The sequence below is a fragment of the Ambystoma mexicanum genome, chromosome 3q (genome assembly GCF_040938575.1).
Source record: "Ambystoma mexicanum isolate Mex_15411 chromosome 3q, UKY_AmexF1_1, whole genome shotgun sequence".
In the NCBI taxonomy this organism is placed as follows: Eukaryota; Metazoa; Chordata; class Amphibia; order Caudata; family Ambystomatidae; genus Ambystoma; species Ambystoma mexicanum.
The window spans coordinates 276,671,596-276,694,676 of record NC_090926.1 but is presented as its reverse complement, the minus strand read 5'-3'; the positions used below and the strand labels follow the sequence as shown (position 1 = coordinate 276,694,676).

Sequence of the window (23,081 nt, the reverse complement as noted above, 5' to 3'; positions counted from 1 at the left end):
CCGCGGCACCCTCACACCGAATTTCGTACACTTGGCATTCCCAGGTCTGAAGTGAGACGGATGCCCCCGGACCGGAGTAAACGCGGTTACCAGGTTGCCCTGCTGCAGGAACGTCCTTTGCAAGTCCACGGCATTTGTGACCCTCTTGCCCCTGGAGCCTGCTGCAGTAAAACTGGGGTGATTCATCCACCCGGAGCGGAGGAATCGCCACTGTCCCGTTTGGGAATCCTCGCTGGATCTCAGGAACTAAAAGGTGCCGAGACGTCCTAACCTGCCAAAGTTTGGGTCTCCTTGAATCTGGGACCGGTGAGTAATCAATACCCCAACCGGTGGCCCCTAGCGCAAGAGCCCATTTTTACGCACGAGTGGCCTTTGGGGGCCCCGTTTTGCACATTGGAACAACTGCGTGCGCTGGCACTACATGTACTATTGAGCACAAGGCTCCTCTCTTCTTAGGGCTTGGACTGCCTCTTAGTTAGGTGAATAACTGATGTTGAACTGGGCCTAAAGATTAACTGCAATGCCTGTTTCCTTCCCATTTAGGTTGTCGACATATTTCATGCAGTCACCCTTTTAGACCCCCCCGGTCTTGTATATATATATATATTGTATTGAGTGTGATGTATTGGTTTACTTAGTGTTACTGTGATTCTTTGCTATGGTCTATGTTACAAAGGCCTTGTAATAAATATGTCTATATTTTTAATATAACACCTGTCTGGAGTAATTTGTAAGTGTCTTTGCGCTGTCTGCTCATTGAGGTCCTTCAGTCACCCTCACCCCTCCTGAGACTTAGTCTTGACCGCCTGCCATTGCTACCCTGATTGGTCTGGCTTGTTCAGAGGTTACCCTGGTCCAAGAAACTAAGCTGGCCTTCTGAACCTCTGCCCCTCCAGGTCAGAGTTCAGAAATCCTTCTTAACAATATGCAAGGGAGGATCACCTGGGGAAGGAGACTTGGGAAGTGGTGATGAGGCACCCTTGGGTGAGGCATGGTATCCCCCATTTCCCTTTTCCAATCAACCTAATATTCCCCCGGTCTTTGAAAGGTATTATCAATCCCTTCCCTATTTTCCTAGACAGCATACTCCGAAAGTACACCACTTAGGTACTGAGACGAGGAGGCCACCATTGAAACAGAGGAAAGTCTGGACGACTGAAACATGAGCCGTCTAGTTGGTAGGCTCATTACCATGGAGCCGGGAACTAGGTATCAGGGGAAGCACAGCAAGCGCGAAGGTGAGCACCAGGGCAGACGATGTGGTGGCGAGTAGGGACCTTCCCGAGATGCTGGGAGGTTTAGGGAGCCCGATCCGGTGCAACGAGCGAGAGGGGCTGGTTGCCAGTCAGAGGCAGAGCGGAGAAAGCAGTGCATTACAGAGCGAAGGTAACAGGAGCGTTGGAGAGGCTCCCCAATGCTCATCGGTGAAGGACCGCTGAATGCTGCTGACCTGAGCTCCGCTGTAACCAGCTGTGAAGCGAGGAAGCCGTGGACGATGCCGATTGCCAGAAGGAACCACCGCAAGCAGATCATGAACCGAGACAAGTCTGCTGAAAGCCGCCAAAAGGGGAAATCCGACCATAAGAATGCTGATGAGTCCGTCTGGGTGAAAAGGGGGCCCTGGGCACGGTGGATGGGTGGTTTTGGAGCAAGAGACATTTGGTTTTGAATATTTGAGTTGAATATAAGGAAAAAGTGAATGGAAATCAGGAGCCATTTGACTTTGAATATCTGAATTGAATAAGGAAAAAGTGAATGGAAAACAAGTATTGCCAAGAGTCAAATAAGCCGGCATTACTAAGAGTCAAGTAAGCCAACATTGTTAAGAGTTCAATGATCAAGCATTGCCAAGAATAATTAAGCATGAGAACTAACATAGTAGCAAAGCCAGTATACAAGAGAATATGTTTCCTAGCAGGAGAATGTACTGAGAAGCCTCTGTTGGGTTTGCAAGTGAAAGCTATTGGAAAATTGAATGTTAACAAAATCTGTGAGAATAAAGCTTCAAGGGTAGTTGAAAGGACATTGCGTCAAGTCTCATTGTGAAGCTGGAACAGTGGCAAGAAACCTATGAAACAGAACCAAGCAATGTGCAAAGGTTGCGTGACCTGTAATGGGTGGACCGTGTGGTCCGACAACTGTGCCTAGACCGAATACACCCACCTAAGGGAAAGCCACACTATGATTAAATCAATAAAGTCTATGTGAACTGAGATTGATGAGCTGATCTTGATATTGGTGACAAGTAAACAAACTCGAAAGAGCTGGGAAAATATCCCAAAGAACTGCGTTATGTTGAACACTGAAATATCCCAAGGAACTGTTTTATGTTGAACCCTGAAATATCCCAAGGAATTGAGTTGTTTGAAACATTGGAAGACTTGAAAGCCAGGGAACGGGAACCCCTTTGTTGTAAAGTGAACTATTTGAACCATGGGGAAGGGAAAACCATTGTCCACTTAAGAGCTGGAATAACCTCTGAACTATTATTTAGAACACCTATCATTTGATGCTGACATCCCTACACATTGGATTCAATTAGGTGTGAGTGCAAATATAGGGTTTGGAGACAGACCAATACTTGCTTTGGACTTCCTGGCACAGACTATCATTAGTTTCATTTAGGTAGGGAAATCCCACATTAGCTTAGGGTAAGTCAGGCTTTTCCCAGCACTCCTTTTTAGTTAATAAAATTACCAGGTTACTCACCGTAGTGACCACCTTACTCCTAGTCCATAGTCCCCTATCCTCCATACTTAAGGGGACATCTCTCCGTCCTTTGGGACGGGACCAGAGCACTTTTGTAAAAAGCATCCACATTTTTTTCAAAAATGTGTCCCTCCTCCCTTTCCTGCACGGGGCCCGGCACGCGGCCCTAACCCCGCCCACCTTGGCTCTGCCCCGCGCATCACCCATCAGTCCTTTTCTATCGCAGGGTCAAGACCCATTAGCAATAACAGAGGAACCTTATTAGAGGGGATTGCGGGCGGGCGTATGGAGGAAAGGGGACTATGGACTAGGAGTAAGGTGGTCACTACGGTGAGTAACCTGGTAATACTCCTACGTCCCGTGCCCTTTCCTCCATACTTATGGGAGATTCCCAAGCACTCCTTACAGGAACTATGGGGGGATGGAAATACCCCTTACTGAAACAGGTTCTTCAGCACAGCCTGGCCGAACTGAGCGTCAGCCCTAGAGCTCATATCGAGGCAGTAATGAGTAACAGAAAGCAAATGGGGAGGCCCAAGTAGCCACTCTAGCGATGGACTCTCAGGGAACATACTTCTGAAAAGCAACCGCTGCTGCCTTACCACGCACCTGATGTGCATGGATACCTTTAAGAGGTTTCAGCTTTTGGACGGTGAAAGATTCCGTGATACAGGCCACGATCCATCTTGAAATGGATGCCTTAGACGCCGGTCTGCCCTGGGGTTTACCGAAGGTCACAAACAGTTGGGAAGAGCTCCGAAGCTCGGCAGTCCTGTCCAGGTACAACTTAAGAGCTCTTCGGACATCCAGGCAGTATAGAACCCTTTCCGCCTCCGAGGCAGGGTTCGGAAAAAAGACCGGAAGGGAAATCGACTGATTCAGATGGAATTCGGTCACTACCTTTGGTAGGAAAGCTGGGTTCATCCGAAGCACTACCTTGTCCTTGTGAAAGACCAAGAAAGGATGCTCCACCGACAATGCCTGGAGCTCACTCACTCTCCTCGCTGACGTAACGGCTACCAGAAAGGACACTTTCCAGGACACGTACTTGAGGTCAACCGTAGCCATTGGTTCAAAAGGTTTATGGCACAGTGCCGTCAGGACTACATTTAGGTCCCAAGGGGGGTGCAGACTACGAACCGGATGGTAGAGGCGTGTCAAACCAGCAAAATGTCTCTTCACCACCGGGTTAGTTAACGAATAAGAACACCGGTCTGTAGAGAGGTAGGCGGAAATCGCCGAGAGGTAAGTCCTGCAGGACAAGACATGAACCCCTGACTCTGCTAGGGAGGTGACGAAGGACAGCACCGTGTCAATCGTCGCCACCCTCGGGTCCAATTCTTTCTCCAAACACCAATGACAGAACCTGAGCCATTTACTCTTGTATTGAGATCTGGTCGAGGGTTTCCTGGCTGCCTTGATAATGCGCATGTTATCCGAAGACAAACCCAAATGCTCTAGAGCCGTGAACTCAGGCACCATGCCGCCAAGTTGAGCGATTGTGGGGAGGGGTGCCACATCTGCTGTTCCCCTTGGTGAAGAAGATCAGGAGTCACTGGTAACCTGATCGGTAGACACACCGACAGGTGTTGAAGTTCTGAGAACCAAAACCTGGCCGGCCAGCACAGAGCTATCAGTAGAAGAGAACAGTTGACAGAGCTCTTCAACTTCCAAATTGCTCAATGAACCTGAGGAAGAGGCGGGAAGGCGTAAGCTTTCATGTTGTGCCATGGGATCTCGAGTGCGTCCCCCAGAGAGGAGGCTCCCAGCCCCCCTCTGGAGGCGTACTGAGGAAGCTTCTTGTTTACCGCCGTGGCGAAGAGGTCCACCTCCGGTGTGCCCCAATGCGAGAAAATCCATGAGAGGATCTCCGCCTTCAACTCCCACTCGTAGCTGACCACTGTCCGCCGGCTGAGGGCATCCGCGGTGACATTCAGCCGGCCCAGGATGTGCACTGCAAGCAGCCAGACCCCATGAAGCATTGCCCACTCCCAAATCTGGATGGACAGATCCACGAGAGGGGGAGACTTCGTTCCTCCTTGCTTGTTTATGTAGTACATTGACACTGCATTGTCCGTTCTTATGGGGACCACATTGTTGACAATAAGAGGTCTGAACGCCTTGAGCGCCAGAAAAATCGCCAGAAGCTCCAATTGATTTATGTGCAGGAGCTTGTCCTGAGGTGACCAGAGGTCCGAAACCTAAAGAAGATCTAACGTCGCACCCCACCCGAAAAGGGAGGACTCTGTCGTGATCGTCACCATGGGGCTGGGTCCTGGAACCTCACGCCCACTGACAGGTTGCTGAGAGATGACCACCAGTCCAGGTCCACTCTCATGGAATCCGGAATCATCATCCGTTTGGAATCCGGGTCCACAGCCTGACGCCAGGAACTCCGAAGAGCCATCTGGGTCCGTCTCATTTTGAGACGAGCAAGAGGAAGAGCCAGTACACACAAGGCCATGAGGCCCAGAAGCCTCTGGAACCACCAGGCCGACATGCTCTCTGACTGCGTAAACATCTGACACGTGGCCAACAGATCCGCCATTCTGTCCCCTGTCAGATACACTCGGCAGTCTATCGTGTTCCAACGAAAACCCAGGAAAGTCAGGTCCTGTGAGACCGTCATGGAGGATTTCCGCCAGTTCACCGACAGCCCAAGATGAAACAGGAGCTGAAGGAGAGACTGGAGGTTGCCCGCTGCTGCCAACGGACAAGGCCCTCATAGGAGCCAGTCGTCCAAATAGGGATATACATGGATACCATGGAGACGAAGATAGGCCGCGATCACGGACATCATCTTCGTGAAGACACACAGCGCCGAACTGAGGCCAAAAGGAAGCTGTCATGATGCCTACCCCCAGGCATCCGGATCGAGTCCATCAGCCCCGGGAGCAGGCATCCATATACTCATTAAAACCCCAACAGCCCGGGCTGGGGCTGTTTGGATTCAGTCCTGGCGCCTTAGGCGCCAGGCTCATCATAGAAATCAGTCCTGGCGCCATAGGCACCAGGCTCATAGACTTTACTTACCTTATGCAGACCATGCTGCAAATGAGTCCAAGCCAACGTGAGGCCTGGATGGGACTATTTTATTACAGGGACTATTTTTCACTCGGGTGTGGTTCTGGGGAACTTCTTATCTGGGACTACTTTGCAGGCTATTTAAACCACGCCCGAACAGCAGCCCATGCTTTGCGTTATTCTGCATTTAGCAGCGTGACGCTGACCGTGTCTGCAAGTCAGCATCCAGTCTTCTGCCACGCCCGCCTCCAATCCGGAGCTCCTAGAGAAAAGGCAAAGAAAGGAGAAGAGGTTAGATCACAGACATTATTTGATTCCTTACCTGATTCCGGACCCAGCACATCTCTGAGCCTGGAAAGGACATTATTTCAGCACGCGTCGCTTCGCCAGCAGCAGCGCTGCGTTATACTCACCAGTCCACCGCATCTTTCGACTCGGCGCTGCCTCCATCATTTTCTTTGTCGAAACCCAGCACCTGGGGGGAAAACAAAAGGAATAACAAGGTGAGCCGAGAAAACCAACAAGGACAATCTCTTATCCACCATCGGCTTACCTGCTTTACCACCGGAGGTGGTATTCTTTAATTTGCCGCATCTTCCTATGCCGCACCTATAAAGGGAGAGAAAACAGCAAGTTAAACTCATGCAACTTTTACCGGACAGTGTTTGGTAATACAGACTCTTACCTGAACGCCATCAGCTGCCTCCAGGCAAAATTCTTTTGGATCCAGCTGCAACCTAACGAGGGAATGGAACAAGAGTGAACATCGGACATATTGAACTCTTTGAACTTTATAGACACTGGAGTCAATATTCCTCCGGAACTCCTCCAGTACCTTCAACCCAGTGAAGTAACTGGTATCTACGCGCCCCTGCATGCCATGCAGGATGGAGAGCTCATCATTTAAAAACATAAGGTGAGGTTACCAAAAGGGAATATCGGAGGTGATTAGTGGGGAGAACGAGAACTGTTGGGGGGCCATCACTAAAGTCCACAGGTGGCTAAATCCCTCTTCTACGAGTCCAGCAGACAAGATTAGGCGGGCCAGTCCAGACTGTCATCTCTTCACTACGCATCACATTGGTGGAGACCGCAGCTGTCCGGGTCTGATCGACGCCCCTGTGGGAACCAGGTGAGCGTAACAGAAGCACCCAAAACTGGAAGTGCTCCTCTCCCAAAGAGAAACAGAGGTATCTCCTGTGTGGGTTCCAAATCAGGATATGCATGTACACATCCTGAAGATCCACCACGCTGAGCCAATCGCCCGCCTGCAACGAGGAGCGAATCTGGCCGGGCGTGATCATCTTGAATTTCTCTTGGGGTAAGGAAAGATTGAACTGGGAAAGGTCTAGGATGGTGCGCAGGCCAGCCTGGTTGGGTTTGTGCACCGTAAACAGCCGATAATAGAAGCCCTCCCCTCGCTCCCCAAGTGGAACGGGTTCCACAGCTCTGAGGAGCAGAAGTTTCTGAACCTCGGCCTTGAGGGAGGGTGAGCCCGACAGCTGAAAAGGAGGGTTGAGGGGCGGGGTAGGGGGTAAAGGTAAGCGGAAGCCCGCTCGAGCGACTGACAAGACCCATCTGTCTTCTGTGATGGTCTGCCATGCCTCCCAATGAGACGCAATGCATCCTCCCACCGGGGTCTCGTGCAAGTGCGGAAAACCCTCATTTGGCAGGTTTATCGGTGGCGGTGCCATCTGAACCTGATGAGGAGGCTGAGGAGCGGGAGAAATACAGCGTACGCTGTTGTCTACGGCGGTTATTCCCTGCAGGAGTATCCACTCTGCGATTTTTGCGGTCGAGGAAGCCCCTAAAACCAGAGGAAGGTCGACCTTGCGACAACGGCCTTTGAGCCTTGAAGGGAGCTTTAACCAGAACAGACAATGATTCGGCCGTCTGAGTGCTGTCTTTGGTTTTGGTGAGCTCTACATCAGTAGAAGAGTGAAAAAACTCCTTACCATCAAATGGAAGGTCCAGAACCTTGTCTTGCACCTCCTTCGAGAACTTAGTGGCATGTAGCCATGCTTGCCGCGAGGTATCAAGCCCAAGCATCAGACCCTGAGCCGAGGTGTCTACGTGATGAGCTGCAGCCTCCAGGAGATCCTGGGCCAAGACCCTGGCATCGGAAAGGCCTCCTCTGAAATCCTCCAGCTTCTCGACCGGAATGTGCTCCTCAAACTCCGACAGACCTCTCCAAATCCGCATGTTAGCTCCCGCCAAAATCAATTCTGCATTGGCCTGACTGAGCTGCAAGGCCGAATTGGCAAAGATTTTCCTCCATAGGGAGTCCAGGAGCCTGTCCTCCTTTCCCAAGACCTGAGTCACCGTCGCGGAAGAGGATGCTGCAGGTCTGGATTGCAACGTGGCCGCAGCCACCACTGTGGAGGAGGGAGGCAGACAAGACGACAAGGCCACTTCTTCCGAGGAATGTAGCCAGTACCTCGCATCAATCTTTTTATTGACAAAAAGTCAAGAGTGTGGCTTTTCCCAAACTCTTCGGTCCTCTGCAAGAACAGGCCGGTACGCTCCAAAGGAGACAAGGTGAATGCCCCAGAAAGCACGCCCTCCTGCGGAGCAGGTGCCTCGGGCACCGGAACATCTAAGAAGCTCATCATGTCCAGTACCTGGTCATGGAAAGCTCTGGTAGAGCGGGGCAGGTCCTCGTTGTCCTGATCGCCTTGAGGGTCATCCGACAAGTCAGGATCCTGCTGAACCATGTCAGGCACTGCCTTGTCCACCGGGTACAATGGTGGCACAGGCGGAAGCGCAGGGGAAGGCACCACGGGCAAGGGAGGCGCCGGCGGAACCACCGTCGGAACGGGTGGAGCCAGAGGCGCGGGTGGACATATCTCCTTGAAAAGCCCTTTGAAATATTCCCTCATGGGGTCGGTGCGCATAAGCGCTTGAAATTTACCAAAAAAGGCATCCTTAGGAGATTGTTTCGGAACCTGAGGAGGCCGCTCATGAGGTGGACAAATCCAGGGACGTAACGGGGAAGGGTGCCACACTGGCCCCTCCGCCAACGTATCCACATAAATCGAGGGAGCCGCCCCCGCGGGCAACAAAACATTGTGCGGAAGAGGCATCCGGGCGTTCCAATCATAAACCGGCCGGTAAGGATGCGCACAAGGGACCTTAGGTTCACCCGAAGGACCGAACCCTACACCAGGTGCCGATGGCGTAGTTGTAGGGGTAGTACCTAAAATGGCCGCCGTGGTCGTGGCGGGAACGGCCGCCATTTTGTCCTCATCTGAGGGGAACTGCGGCACGTGAGGAAGTGAGGCAGGGGTCCCCGTCGATGGATCAGGGGTCTTAATTTTAGCCTTAACGTAAGGAACCTCGGCAGAGCCGGTACTATGAGGCCTGGAATGTTTCTGCGACATACCAACCGCCAACTGAGCCTTCGAAGGAAGAGCCTTGGCACTGCTGGTAAAAGAAGAAACTTACTTCTTTGCCCCCTCAACAGGTATCAGGTAATAATATTGGCATATATATGATCGACGGGGAAAATGTCGTGGCAATATTATTTGGGTGACCATATATATGGGGGCAGGGGCAAAAAAAAAAAAATTTTTTTAAAGTTTGGGGGTTGCGGGGGTGTCCCCCGCATGTTCCATGCAATAATGTCGTCACAAAAAACACCCATTTTCTGGCGAGATTTTTGCATGGCGAGATTTTTGTGGCGACATTATTACATGGAACCCCTCAACAGATCTGGTATCACCACAAGAGCGGGAACGGTGCGCTGTCACCGGCAGGGCCTTGCCCGGCCCCTCAGAACTGTTGGTATCCTTAGCCTCTGTACGAGGGACCTAGGCCCGGTAGAAGCCTTATCGGCACGGGCCTCGAACATCCATTCGGTAACCTCAAGCCCAGCCAAGACCTCGGGGCGTACCCTGGTTTTGTTTTTGAGGGAAGCCGAAAGAACGGCCTCAGAGCAAGCTCCGATACCCCACGACTCAGTAGAACTGGGTCTACACACAGCCCCCACAGGAGGGGCCTCGGAGTGTACTCCGGTATTCACAGGCCCCTTACGGAGACCCTCGGAGAAAACTCCAGTAGAATTATTAGGCCCGACAGGCACCTCAGGGCAAACCCCGGTAACAGAGCGATCAACGCCCCTCCCGGCTCGAGAGGCACCCGGGAAGGTATCCCCCGGCCGGGGTGCTCTGAAAATTAAAGAACTTACCGGGCGTTTTTTCTTCTCGTCGATGAACGCCTGAAAATGCGAAGGAGGAGTCCGTCCGAACACCTCCTCCCACCGCTCCAACTGACGTTGAAGAGCCCGGACCGAAAGGGAGTCACAGTAAAAACAGGAGTCCCAACGGTGTTCCAGACCCAAACACTCTAAACAAAGAGGATGGGGATCCTCCCTCGCGAAGCGACGGTGACACGATGAACAGTCTGGAAAATCTAGTTTAAAAGACATAGACAGACTAGTAAACGAACGCTAGTGAGAGCCAGAGAGGGAAAAAAGGGAAAAAAATCTTCTGAGGATGCAAGTGCATCCAGCCCCGATCGTGCAGAGAAAAGGACTGATGGGCGATGCGTGGGGCGGAGCCAAGGTGGGCAGGGTTACGGCCGCGTGCCGGGCCCCGCGCAGGAAAGAGAGGAGGGACAAATTTTTGAAAAAAATGTGGATGCTTTTTACAAAAGTGCTCCGGTCCCGTCCCACAGGACGGAGAGATGTCCCCATAAGTATGGAGGAAAGGGGAAAGGACGTAGGAGTATGTTATACGTTAAACTTCTATATCGTTGTCTGTGTCTCACACATGATGATTCACAGAGGCAAGTACATTTAATGAGGAAACTGGTCAGTCCCTGAGACTATCAATGCTGGGAGACTATGTCTCCCTTAGTAAATTCCTTATATTTTTAAAGCCGCAGTTATCACCTTTAAGTGAAGTGAGGTTTGGATACTTTGTATCCTTATAACGTTTTCTTTTGTAAATTTGTGGTTACAAATAATGTGTCTGAGATGGGCTGTGGCAGCGGATATATTTACACAGCGTTTTTGACTTTTTACTTGTGCATATTTGCATTTTACGGCATAATGCCATAAAGAGTACCATAGATCACTGCACACCACTGCACTCAGAAAACGTTCCATGAGAGTGGTACCCACTCTGCACTTTTCTGGCCCCTGCTGGACTGGGCACACTTGTCCCGTCCCCTCCTTCGCACTTCTGTCTGCACACTTGCACAAACTGTATGTAGCTAGGCTTAGCATGTTGTCTGTCCTGTCCTCCTCTATCATCCTTCCCTAGCTGGCATTGCCTGCATGCATAGGCGCATTGCTGACCAACCTTTTTTTGTCCTATATGTTCCTTCCCCCCCATGTTAATTATTGATGTTAGATCATTCAGAATCTTCAAGAATGATGACTATATCCCCTTGTTCCCTTCCCATCTTGAAGTGCTTTGAAGCACTTCACGTGTGTATAAGCGCTTTGCAAATAAACAATTACAATTACAATACAGTCTAAAATGGCTGTGCCACAAGATTTTTGACTGTCCTTTGGCCATGTTGTCATTTGGCCTTCTTCCTGCCTTTTCAGGTTTGTAATTGCCTCTTCTGTCTTGGGCAAAGTGGCAGTGTGGTTGAATGTAGGGGTTGGGGCTGTCTGGTCCCAGTTCACATCTATGTCTCTGAATGTCTGTTGCTGTGTGGGAATGTTTCACCAGTGGCTGTCCACGATTGGATGTCCCTGCCAGTTTGAATAGTGGAGATCCCTACTATTTGTGCACCTGGTAGCGACTCCAGTCCAAATCCTGCATAAAAGAATGACTTTTGCATCCATTCGACAGATCCTCGTTGGAGTCAAGACCCCTATGAAGAAGTGCAGCCCGCAGAAGACCAGAGGCTGACCATTGCAGTTGACCAGCATTGCCTCCAGCCAAGTCCTTGTGAACCCATACTCCTTTTACTTGATCTCATGAAGACCCCCGTTGGTGCTTCAACCCCTGAACCGGCGGGAATAACCAGTCTCGGCCCCTGCTCGAAGAGCTGTGCCTGTTGCTCCTTCTGAGGTGTCACTGGAGCACCCAGTGGACTGACCAGCATGCTCCGGGGCTACCTTAATACAGTTGTCACTGTTCCAAATGTATCCTTTGAACATTGAGGATCTTCAACTTGTGCTACAAGACACCTGCTCCTGCATTTTCTGCCTTTTAGTCCCAATGGAAGCCATGCAGGGCCTCTTCTTTTGTTTGCAAAAGCAAAGATTGCCTGTCACAGCTGACCGTGGTGACTCCTGTTGGATCCAGTCTTCTTCGCTCCCTGGAGGTTTACCCACAGAATGAAGGACTGCCCTGCCAGGAGACATACTGGAAAGGCCCCGTCACGGACAGCCTCGAGCAGAGCAGGGCAACCGAGTGGAAATGAACAGCTGCAGTGAGAAGCAGACACAGGAGCCCCGCAGAACGACAGTGGGCAGGGAGCCAAGGCGCCAAGCTATGTAGAATCAGAGGAAGAAGCCAGGGATAAGCTGTGTTGCTCTCCTGGAACGCCCGCCTGGAGGAGCAACAAAAAGGAACACAGTTGCTCCCGGGACCTGGGTGGTGGGCAGAAAGGCCACAGGAGACCCTAAGGTGAGGTGAAAGAAACCAGACCCTGCGGAGGGGTGAGAGACAGAATCCAAGGAAGGGCAAGAGACAAGCCCCAAGGCAGGGTGAAAGACAGACCCCAACATGGGGTGTAAGAAACCAGACACTAAGGTGGAGTGAGAGACAGACCCCAAGACCGGGTGAGGAACCAAAGACCCCAGGGAGGAATAAATGATGGGGTGGGTGAGGGAACCGAACACTGCCAACTCTCTGCCCCCATCCATTAACTGGGGTGACAGTATTTTCCATTTAGTTAGACACAGTGTTTTCATTGTATCTTGCACAACTGATCAGCGTGAAAGTGAAAACCTAATGAGGTGGGGGGAGTGGTGCATTATTTATCTTACAGCAGCATAGGATAATAGCAATGATTGTTGCAAGTAATCCAACATCCCCACAATTTTAACTTTAACTGGAACTAACACATCTAGTTTCCACAAAAAACATGTCATGACATTTCATTTTATACTCTGTTCCACCACACTGAGGGGGATTTGTTCTTTTTGTAGTTATGGTCTATTTTCTGTTCAGCAACTGGTGTGATTTCTTCGTGAAACAGCCTGGCAACAATAAGTATTCCGCAAGTAGTTCCCGAATCTGCGGGGCCTAGAGACCCAAGCTACTCCTCACTGATGACGCCCAACAAGGCTGAAACATGTCTGGGGATGTGTGTGGTCTCGTGCAGAAGGGATGTGACCTATCAGTTCAGGCTGGACTGCACCTTTTGGGGTAGGACCAAGCCTGATTTGCATATGGTTTTCCCCCTTCTGTAATGGCTTGGCAAGCTGAAAAACGATGGTCTGGAGGGTTGCCCAGAGCTTTTCCCGTGGTTATGATTTATTCAAAACCTTCCAGCCATCACCTTTCTGTTTTGCTATATACGATGCCTGACACCACATCCGGAGCCAACGATCCAGCACTGAGCAAGACGGATCGACGACCAAGTCGAGGTCCACTATGTCCCCAGTCTAAAAAGGTTTCAAATCAGCTGAGTTGGATGAGGATATCTATCAGAGAAGGAATCTGTGGGAGAAAAGCAATGCATTGAAAAGGGGATCTATAAGAGAAACCTGGTGCCTTGACAGGAACTTTGCAACTTTGTTGTTTGAGAAATAGACACTACAGTGGGGTCAGAAAACAGCCACCATGCTTTTATATGGGTGATGGCCCTTATTGTACCTTTGTTAAGAGTTAGGTTAGTTTCTTAGTATCAAGTGGTAGGGACATAAGTCCGACCAGAATAGGTTTCTGGACGGCGGACTTGAGTTATTTTGTAAGCTATCCTGACAAGGACCTTTTGGATTTATTTTATTTAGATTAGGGCTAAGAGATTTAGGGACAGTTTAGGTTTTGGCCAAAACAATAAAATCTTTACCTTGTCTGTCTCCTGATTCTGACTTGCCAAACAACCTATATGCAATACATAGTCAACTATTTTAAACGTTGTACCATAGCAGGAGTTGTATTTGTCAAAAAGGGACATAGTGATGGAAGAAGGAAGACCAGTCGGTTGAGAAAATTGGTTAAGAAAATTTACCTCAAGTGAATTAATGTTTCCACATTGTAGCAAAAGGTGGGAAATATTCAGAAAAGGCAAAAATCAGGCAAAGAATTTGAATTGAAACACATAATTACTTTAAAAAGTATATGAAAGTGTTCCGGCATTAGGAAACAAAAGACTGGCATCTAAAAGAACTGGCCCCGATGTATATGATGGGAGGCAGCAGTGTAATTTTCTCACAATGCCAATGCTGTCTCCTTTGTTGCCTATTTGTATTTCTAAATTTGGAATTATTTAATGGCATTTGAAAGACTTTCTTAGAACAGCTGCGCTGGAGGATATATATCAAGATGAGGAATCAGTGGGCGGATGAAATCCATTGAAGTGATAGTTACACCCCAGGCAAAAACTTAAAGAGTCTTTTCAATGAACGCAGAACCTTAACAATGTGTGATGCCTATAATTAACAAAATACATGTGCATTAATTTTAAATCCAATATGGTCAATGTCAGGATTTGCCCAAAACCTCTTCTGTGTTTTCCGTTCCATGTCTGAGGATTGATAGATCAGCAACAAGGCAGAATCATCTTGTATGGCGTAATCTAAGTTGATCTCTGCATCTTTTCTGCGACCAAACCGAATGGTGGAAAATAAAAAGTCTGAAGATTGTATCTGCTCCAAGCAGCATTGTAGGATGCACAAGATCATGGAAGGGATAATACTACAACTATGCCCATTAAACAGCCCATCCGTTTCAAATTTGATTTAAAAAAGGAAGCAAAACTGCAGAACAGTATCTAAATGGCAAATTATACACAGCATGTAAATGTAAAACAGATTCACACTGCAATAGATATAGCAGCGACATCAAATGCAGCACCAACAACTCTGTATCAGAGCAGGCCATGGAGGTAACCTCCCCCCACGATTACAATTTAAACAGATCGGGGGCTAGCATGTCTGGAGTTATTCATTATTAGTAAGATGAGAAATGTTCAAAAGAACAGTATCCATTGAAACTAGATTTCCTACTTTCTCGCTTATGCTCCAGATTATTAATTTTTAATTGCAGTTTTTTGAACCATCAGGTACTGTGAAAAATCCTTGAATTCTTGCTCCTCTGCTATCAAGCTTCTGTATCAACTGCTACCTTCTCCCAAAAACTCAACTAGAGGAGTGCCCTGTATCTAAAAACCCCAGCCTAAATATTTGGGTAATTAATGTATAAAGAATTCAGCTGCCTGTATTATATTTGGGACAGGAGAGTTTAAAAGCATTTGCTCTATTTTTTGTAGACTGCGCTACCTACCGTTGCTTCAGAGGATAGATTTCAAGGGAACTCTTTCAATGGGCAGGGATCCCTTTGCTTCTGTGAGAAAACTTCTCAGATACTTTCATCATGAGTTCCTTTGATCAGATTCTCGCAACCTTAAGTTAGTGTTCTCTTTCAGAAAAGAGTAACGTTGGCTGGTCATGTTCACTTTGTGCCGCTCTAGAATACCTGCCCATTAAACCTCACTGAATTCAGAACCATGTTGCCTTTCACAGAGCCATCAAGGCATTGAGTTTTCTTTAACTTATTCACAGAACATAACATTTGTTATGTTATGTTATTTGATATCTGTATAGCGCCTACAGCCATTGCTATGGCTTCTTAGCACTGCGGTGGATGAAGGCCCTTTGGCAGACTGGACATAGTCTGTGCAAACATGAAAATAAAAAAGCATTATATTGCATCTGAATAGTAATTAGAATTCAGTGATTATTCAATTAGTAGCAGTGCATTGTGTTCAGGCAGAGAGAGGACTGCCTGACTGCCATGTTAGTGACTATGTGACAGATGGACCGAATATTTCATGGAACATATAATCTAACATAGGTGCAGAATTAATTGATACCACTTTTGAATCGGTTCCATTTCATCCGCTCACTGCCATTCTAGAAATCAGGGATGACAGTTCTCAGGGAGCCTTCTCTTTTCTTTCCCATTGGCTTACCTATCCTTTCAGTCTCGTCATAGGCTGTCCCAGCAATGCCACTGCTCTCCAGACCAAAGCTGGGGTCCTGCTTCCCAGTGATCTTGGCAGCCTCCTCTACTTTTCGCACGTGGGCCTCCACCAGAGCGGTCGGCACCTCCTCCTTCATCTTGGAGAACTCATCTGCAAGACAGAAAAACAACACTTATAAGAATCTGACTGCAGGATCCCCTAGGTGAGTAGGCTGTGGAACACAAGACATACTCAACTGTGACCAGTCGTTATGTTAGGGGACTGGCTTCTTTAAATATATGCTCAGCCTCTGTGAAAAATGGCAGTAACTGCCACTGCTGCAACACTCTAAAGGTCAAGGCGAGTTTGCTCATGACACAGCACAGTGCAATAAACATGTTACAAATAATCATGAAGTGGATTACCTTAAATATATATATATATTTTTAAATGTTTGGTTTATTACAAACCTTTCATAAATAACATTTCACGTCGTTTCAGCATCCAAGTACAAAATACCGGACCTTCTTCCATCCTTACTATAAAAATCTTCAAATTACAACAGTCACACCGTTCCTCCTTTACTCTATAAAAATGTATTTACAGTTCTAAAATGACTTGCATGAATTTCATTGCTGCAAACATTATCGACGTATTCTCTCCAATTATAAACATATTCCACCACTCTTCGAGTGATAGAGAATTAAAACCCTTTCCCACATCACTCCTGTTTTTCCTTCTTAACATTTTTAAACCCTAACATTCCATTATCAAATGTTTAGTAGAGTCATTATTTCCTTCTTACTACAGTGCCTACAAAAGTAAGAAGGAAATAATGGAGTTTACTAACATTTGATATATACCTGATATATAGCGTCAAGTTAAACCACTTATGAATGACTGATAGACAAGCTTGCAGGCTGAGGAGCAGGTACATAACCAAAGGTTGCAACATGTTCACAACTGGACTCTACATAGGACTCATTACATTTTGCCTATATTTCTGTTTTTTCCACCAGCCTTCAGAAAATCCCATTAGTGGTCTCACAATATAATATCCTTGATTGGAAGCATCTCAGATAGTGGAAAAAATGAGATAACAGGCAGGCACCAATATACAGATAAAAACTACATGGTGACTTTAAGGCAGTAGGGAGTTGCTACCTCCCATCATGCACTATCCTGACATTTGAAGTCAGTCCATTGTTCTGTGATGTATGACTTAGTGAAGATCTCAAACTCCTAAAAACATTTCCAATGTCGCCTTCTGATTGTACAGGAGAGATGGGCAGATTTTTTACGAATTCACTGAAGATACTCATGATGGGGAAATCGGATTACAAGTCTTTTTTCAGTTGCAATCAAAAAACAGAAAGCCCATTCCCTACAAAGTGTGGGGAGAACTGAAAAGGGAACCTGCATTATAACACACAACACTGTATTACTGACATGATCTATTTAGAGAGCACACTGCCTCATGTCTGTGATTGGGCCGCAGCACACTGCATGGCACCACATCTTCCCCATACAATAGGATTATTGAAGGTACATGGTTCATGACACCACATTGCCGGAAGCATCATACTTCGTAGAAAGCACATAGTACACGTACAGGTTACACATGTACACAACCAAGCACCACTTTTCAGGCCAGACAACAGCAGTATTAAAGGTGTAGAGAGAGAGAACACACACACGTTCCACTTTATTATACCCTGTGTTGCGTAATTTTAAGCAAGAGCTCTGCCATTTTCTAGGCCTCAATTTGTGGTACTTAACTACCAATTTAGTGTGTGAGGCCACACTTATTGGGGCCACACTTATTAGTTGGGAACACTTGACTGAATTTCGTCTTTCCCTGCAGTCAGGCTGAGGGCTTAAGGGCAAGCGAGGGGTGTGAGAGGGTTGCCAGCCCTTTACTGCAAGGGAAGCATTTCTCAAGGTACGAATGTCTGTCCCACTTGTGCTGAATCCATTGAAAATTAAGGAGAAGGTACTCTGTCCAGGAGGGCTGCCGCCATGTGCTCTGGAGAGCCCTACCTGAATGCCTCTGCACAGCTCCTGCCTCAGCTGCACTGCGATTGGCCCAGTATCAGCCTATCTGCCACCAGTATCCACAGCCGGCCGACCCAGCTCAGGAAGGCCCAGAAGCAAGGCCACTTCCTGTCGGGCCTGGAGGCCTGGACACAACTCTCTGTTTCATGCTCCCTCGCTGCCTCTCTGCCCACCAGAAATGATAAGTTACTCTCCGCAGTGAGTAATGTACTCTTAGTCCATAGTCCCCTTTCCTCCATACTGTATGGGCGTCCGTTCCAAGGGACGGGAGACAGAACCTTTTTCACCAGAAAAAACCTTCTTCCCCTTTAAATTTAGAGGCGCGTGGGGGCGCGGCCCAGGGAGCATGTGCTGCCCTGACTCCGCCCACCGGCAACACACCTCAGTGCCCATTGATGCATCAACAATACATTTAACATTGCCCAATGACATCAGTATTATTAGGAGGGAGGTTGGTGGGACGTATGAAGGAAAGAGGAATATGGACTAAGAGTATGTTAGTCACTACAGTGAATAACTTATAATTACTCTTACGTCCTGTCCCCTTTCCTCCATACTGAATGGGCAATTACAACTGATTGTAGCCCCAGGTGGAGAGGAGACCCTCTTTAAGCAAATAAGTTCTTGAGAACCGCCTGTCCGTAAGCTGCATCAGATCTAGATCCGGCATTCAAACAGTAATGCTTGCAGAAAGCTGAGGGAGAGGCCCAAGTGGCCGCCCTGCTTATGACTTGCCAAGGGACATGGCGCTGGAACGCGATGGCCGTTGCCTTGGCCCTGACTGCAGGGGCATGTATGTTGGCCGGGAGCGGCTTGTGCTGGCCCTCGTAGGCTTCCTTGACGGCAGAGACCATCCAGCGGGATATGGAGGCCTCAGAGGCTTGATAGCCTGGTCTCGAGCCTCCGAAAGTGACAAACAAGGCGTCCGACTTGCAGAAGCCCTTGGTCCTGTCCAAGTAAAATTTTAGGGCACACCTGACATCCAGACAGTGCAGCACTCTCTGTGCTTCTTCCTTGGAATCAGGAAAGAAGGTAGGTACTTCTTCGTTCAAGTGGAATGCAGATGGAACCTTGGGCAGAAATGCCGGGTGCGTCCGAAAGACTACCTTTGCCTTGCGAATGGTGGTATATGGTTCAGAGGAGACCAGCACCTGGATCTCGCTGACTCTGCAAGCCGAGGTAAAACCGACTAGTAAGGCCGTCTTTATGGTGACCAGCCTAATGTCCACGGATGCCATTGGCTCGAATGGTTTGTGCGCCAGGGCGCCCAAGACTATGTTAAGGTCCCACACAGGGTGCGGTCTCTTGAAGGGCGGGTAGAGCCTAGCGAGACCAGTCAGATGTTTATTGACTATAGGGTTGGAGGAGGAAAAGATGCCTTCCTCCGAGTTCCTGTAAACCCCAATGGCTGCAAGGTATGTGTGGCAGGTGTCCACCTGTACGGCCGAATGAGCGAGGTGTGCCGAAAAGAAGGGCACGTCGTCCAAACTGCAGGCCAAGGGGTCGATTCCCATGGAGTCTGCGCAGTGGCAGAATCTGGTCCATTTGCTTTTGTACTGGGCCCTGGTGACCTTGCTCCTGGCGCCCTATATGATCTCCAGATTGGCCTGTGAAAGGCTAAAGGTGCTGAAGCGTTACCTGCTCAGGTACCACGCTGTGAGGGCTAGTTTCCCTGGCACGGGGTGGATGATTCTGCCCCCCTGCTGTGCCAGAAGATGTGCTGGGCCCATCGGAAGGTGTATGGGGGGCACCTCCGAGAGGCTGAGTAGTTCCGAAAACCATGGCCTGGCTGGTCACCATGGATCTATCAGAATGATGAGGAGTCGGTGAGACTCCTTGGTCTTGCAAATTAACCTGTGGATCCGGGGGGGAGGCAGAAAGAAGTAGGCTTTCATGCCGGTCCACTGGAGGTGAAATGCGTCGCCCAGAGAGCCGGGGCCCTGACCCCGCCAGGATGCAAACTGGGGACACATCTTGTTGTGCCAGGTGGCAAAGAGATCCACCTGGGGGTGACCCCACTTGGTGAAAATCTCCTGAAGAACGAGGTTTTTTAGCTGCCACTCGTAGTTGTCCATTCCCAGCCTGCTGAGCCTGTCCGCCTCCAGGTTGGATTCCCCCGGGAAGTGGACTGCCGAGAGGAAATTTAGTTTTCCAGGGCCCATTCCCACATGCTATTCGCCAGTCTGCACAGACGGAGGGGTTCTGGTGCCTCCCTGCTTGTTGACATAGCATATGCTGGTCGAGTTGTCTGTCTGGATGATGACAACCTTGCCATGGAGAAGTGGTAGGAATGCTTTGAGTGCTAGCCAGATGGCGTTCAGCTCCAATCAATTGATGCGGCATTCCTGCTTCTGTCGAGTCCAGGTGCCGTGGACCGAGAGATCATCCAGGGTCGCTCCCCAGCCCTTGAGCGAGGAGTCTGTGGTGATGGTGGCCTGCGGAGAGGGCCGCCGGATGGGTTTGCCCGGCTGCAGGTTGCCGTCCATGGACTGTTAGGGAGAATTCTCTTATAAGGCTAATTTCCCAAACCTAGTGAGTCCCCCAGCAGCTTTGCTGGATTTTTGGGGTTTGTTTTTTTCTCCTGCTAAGAGTGAGACTCTTTTTTACTCCCACGCTTAGGCATGATTTGAGGTATGTCTGACTTGTTATGTGCTTATGGGCTATGGGGTTTCTTTTTACTCCATAGGGTATCATCTATTTTTCTGTATGCGTGGTACACAGCACCCTCAGTGCAGTACCACAGGGGTGTCCCAGTGACCCCCAAACATAGACTCCATACCCTGGGACTGACTACTGTCTCCCAGGGCATGTAAAGTCACCATTGGCTTTACTAGTTCAAAATTGTTAACAGAAGCAGTACAAACCATCATATTGTGGAAGTACTGGTAAGGGGTAATTCGATTGCCCCTGGGTCTGTTTTCGAGGGGGCACTATCCCGTCCCCCTCGTCGAGTTTCTGGCTGGTGGCAGTGGTTACCACGCGAAATATTCCACCGGAATATTCTCTATGGGATTTTCCCATTGTTTTAAACGCACCACTTTTTGGTGCAATGTTAAAGATACCGCCGGGTTATTTATTTAATATTAAATCACCGGTTGGGTCTTTTTGCCAGAACTCGATTAAAAAATGGCGTGTGTGTCCGTCTCTGTAACTCTGACCAAGGTCGAGCACTTTGTTCCAATATTTTGGCGGGCTTCTCCACAGAAGCCCTCCAAATGGTGCCACTCTGTCTGGGTTCCACAGGAAGGGTGGAGGGGGGAATTTGCACCCTGGACTGTGTTGCCTTAGCAACCCAAGTCGCACTCTACGCTGATTGGCCCAGTGGTGAGCCGTCCGGCTCACCACTTAGCATGTGTGAGTGACAGCTAGGCTGATGAATGGGGGTTTTTCTGCATAAAAGCAGGGCCTTTGGGACTGGAACTTCAGAAGTCGCCACAGGACCTAAGAATTCGAAGAGGGAAGAAGCTGAGCCATCTGCAACGACAACACCACTGGTGAAGCCCTGCTGCAACTACCTCACCACTTTCCCGACGACAAGAGAAGATCTTCTGCTGGACAAGTCTTCTTCCCCTGAGCTGGTGGGATCAAACAGTTCGCCCTTTTCACCTTCCAAAGACGTCTCTTGGTCGAATCGCCCGTGCCAAGCACCCCGGCGGCCGGATAGCCAAGCACCACTTTTTGACCGCGAATAAAAGGACCGTACCTTTTAATCGGGAACTCTGCGGCTGGTTTCATCCCTGTGCAGTGCAACGACTCCACGGTCCCTCCTCGACGAGATCTTCTCTTCCCCTGGTCGGAACCACGAACTTCAACCACTGCCAGGAACAACTGCCCCCGCTGGAGCTTACTTTCTCTTTAAGGTACTGTGTCCTGCCTGGCCTCCCTTTCTACAGATTGCTAAAGAAGGTGACCCTTAAATTCTTGGCTTCTAAACTGGGTTGGATCCAGGCATTCTAACTATATCTTTTGAATCACCCCAACCTCTTTTGAACACTCTGCAAAGACTTTCAGTGCACTTTAAACCATGTAATCCTGGGCACATTTCGCTTTGCTCCATTTAAAGTGGGCCTGGCCTATGAACTTTGGCTCTACAGTATAACCTGCCTTTCTCCCCTCGCTCTGAACTCTTAAAAGTGTTAGAAACTGTTTTATTCCCATGCTCTGCTTTTTCTCTCCCTTTGGAGACTGCCATCTTGGTTAAGCGCTCACATCTGTTCTTACAAATAGTAGTGGTTTAACCCTGACTTGTCTGATAACTATTAAGGGAGGTGCATATACATTACCTGACTGTGTTTTAACTTGCTTTTGATTGAGAGTGCTAGTATATGCCATAAAATGTGTTTTAAATAAATAATTATATACTTTTTATACAAAGCTCTGGTCAGTGTTTGTTTGCTCTACTGTGTTTTGGCCCTATTATGTATACTCTGCATACTGCCCTACTCTTCTTGAGAGAAGTCTGACTGCTGAGCCACAGCTACCAGGTAAATCTGGGTGGTGCAGACTGCTACCAATTGGGTTTACTGCTTACTCCTGTAGTCTTAATCTTTTTGCAGTGTTCCCCAAGGGAACTGCACAGGATTCTGCCTAACATGGACCACCAAGTTAGGTCCAGGTGGAGAGATGGAGGAACGTTGATCTTCTCGGATTGCAAGCCCCACTCCTGATTCCATGAGGCCACGAAATGCAGCTGAATCCTTCTCATCCTTAGTCTCGTGTGCGGCACGACTAACAGAACCGCCGCTAGTGGACCCAGGAGATGTTGGTAACACCATGCCGAGCTCACTTCTCTGCTGAGGAAGTGGGTGGTGGCCTTCTTGATGGCCGAGATCTTGTCTTCCGATGGGAAAACCCTCTCGGAGCACGTGTCCCAAATGAGTCCCAGGAATGTCACAGTCTGCGTAGGGAGCAGCTGTGACTTCTTGAGGTTGTGCAAGAAGCCCAGGTCGTGCAGTGTGTTCATAAGGGCATGGGAATAGTGGTGAACCGCTTCCGGAGATGAAGCTCTGACGAGCCAGTCGTCGAGGTATGGGTAGATGTGGAGGCCCTGCTCTCTGAGGAGGGCCTCCACAGCATTCAGGTATCAGGTAATAATATCGCCATATATATGGTCGCCGTAAATGATACCGCCGGGAAAATGTTGTGGCGATATTATTTGGGTGACCATATATATGGGGATAGAGGCAAAAGAAAAAATAATG

The 23,081-nt window shown here is 48.9% G+C and overlaps 1 protein-coding gene across 2 annotated transcripts in view; it reads right to left on the bottom strand.

Moving 5' to 3' along the window:
- SMARCC2 (SWI/SNF related BAF chromatin remodeling complex subunit C2) overlaps positions 1-23,081 on the bottom strand; it is a 2,756,167-nt gene that overhangs the window by 305,647 nt on the left and 2,427,439 nt on the right. For both annotated transcript variants that reach the window (XM_069653753.1, XM_069653754.1), the window contains exon 21: positions 15,835-15,996. In XM_069653753.1, the coding sequence (XP_069509854.1) occupies positions 15,835-15,996 (162 nt within the window). The remainder of the gene's footprint in view (positions 1-15,834; positions 15,997-23,081) is intronic.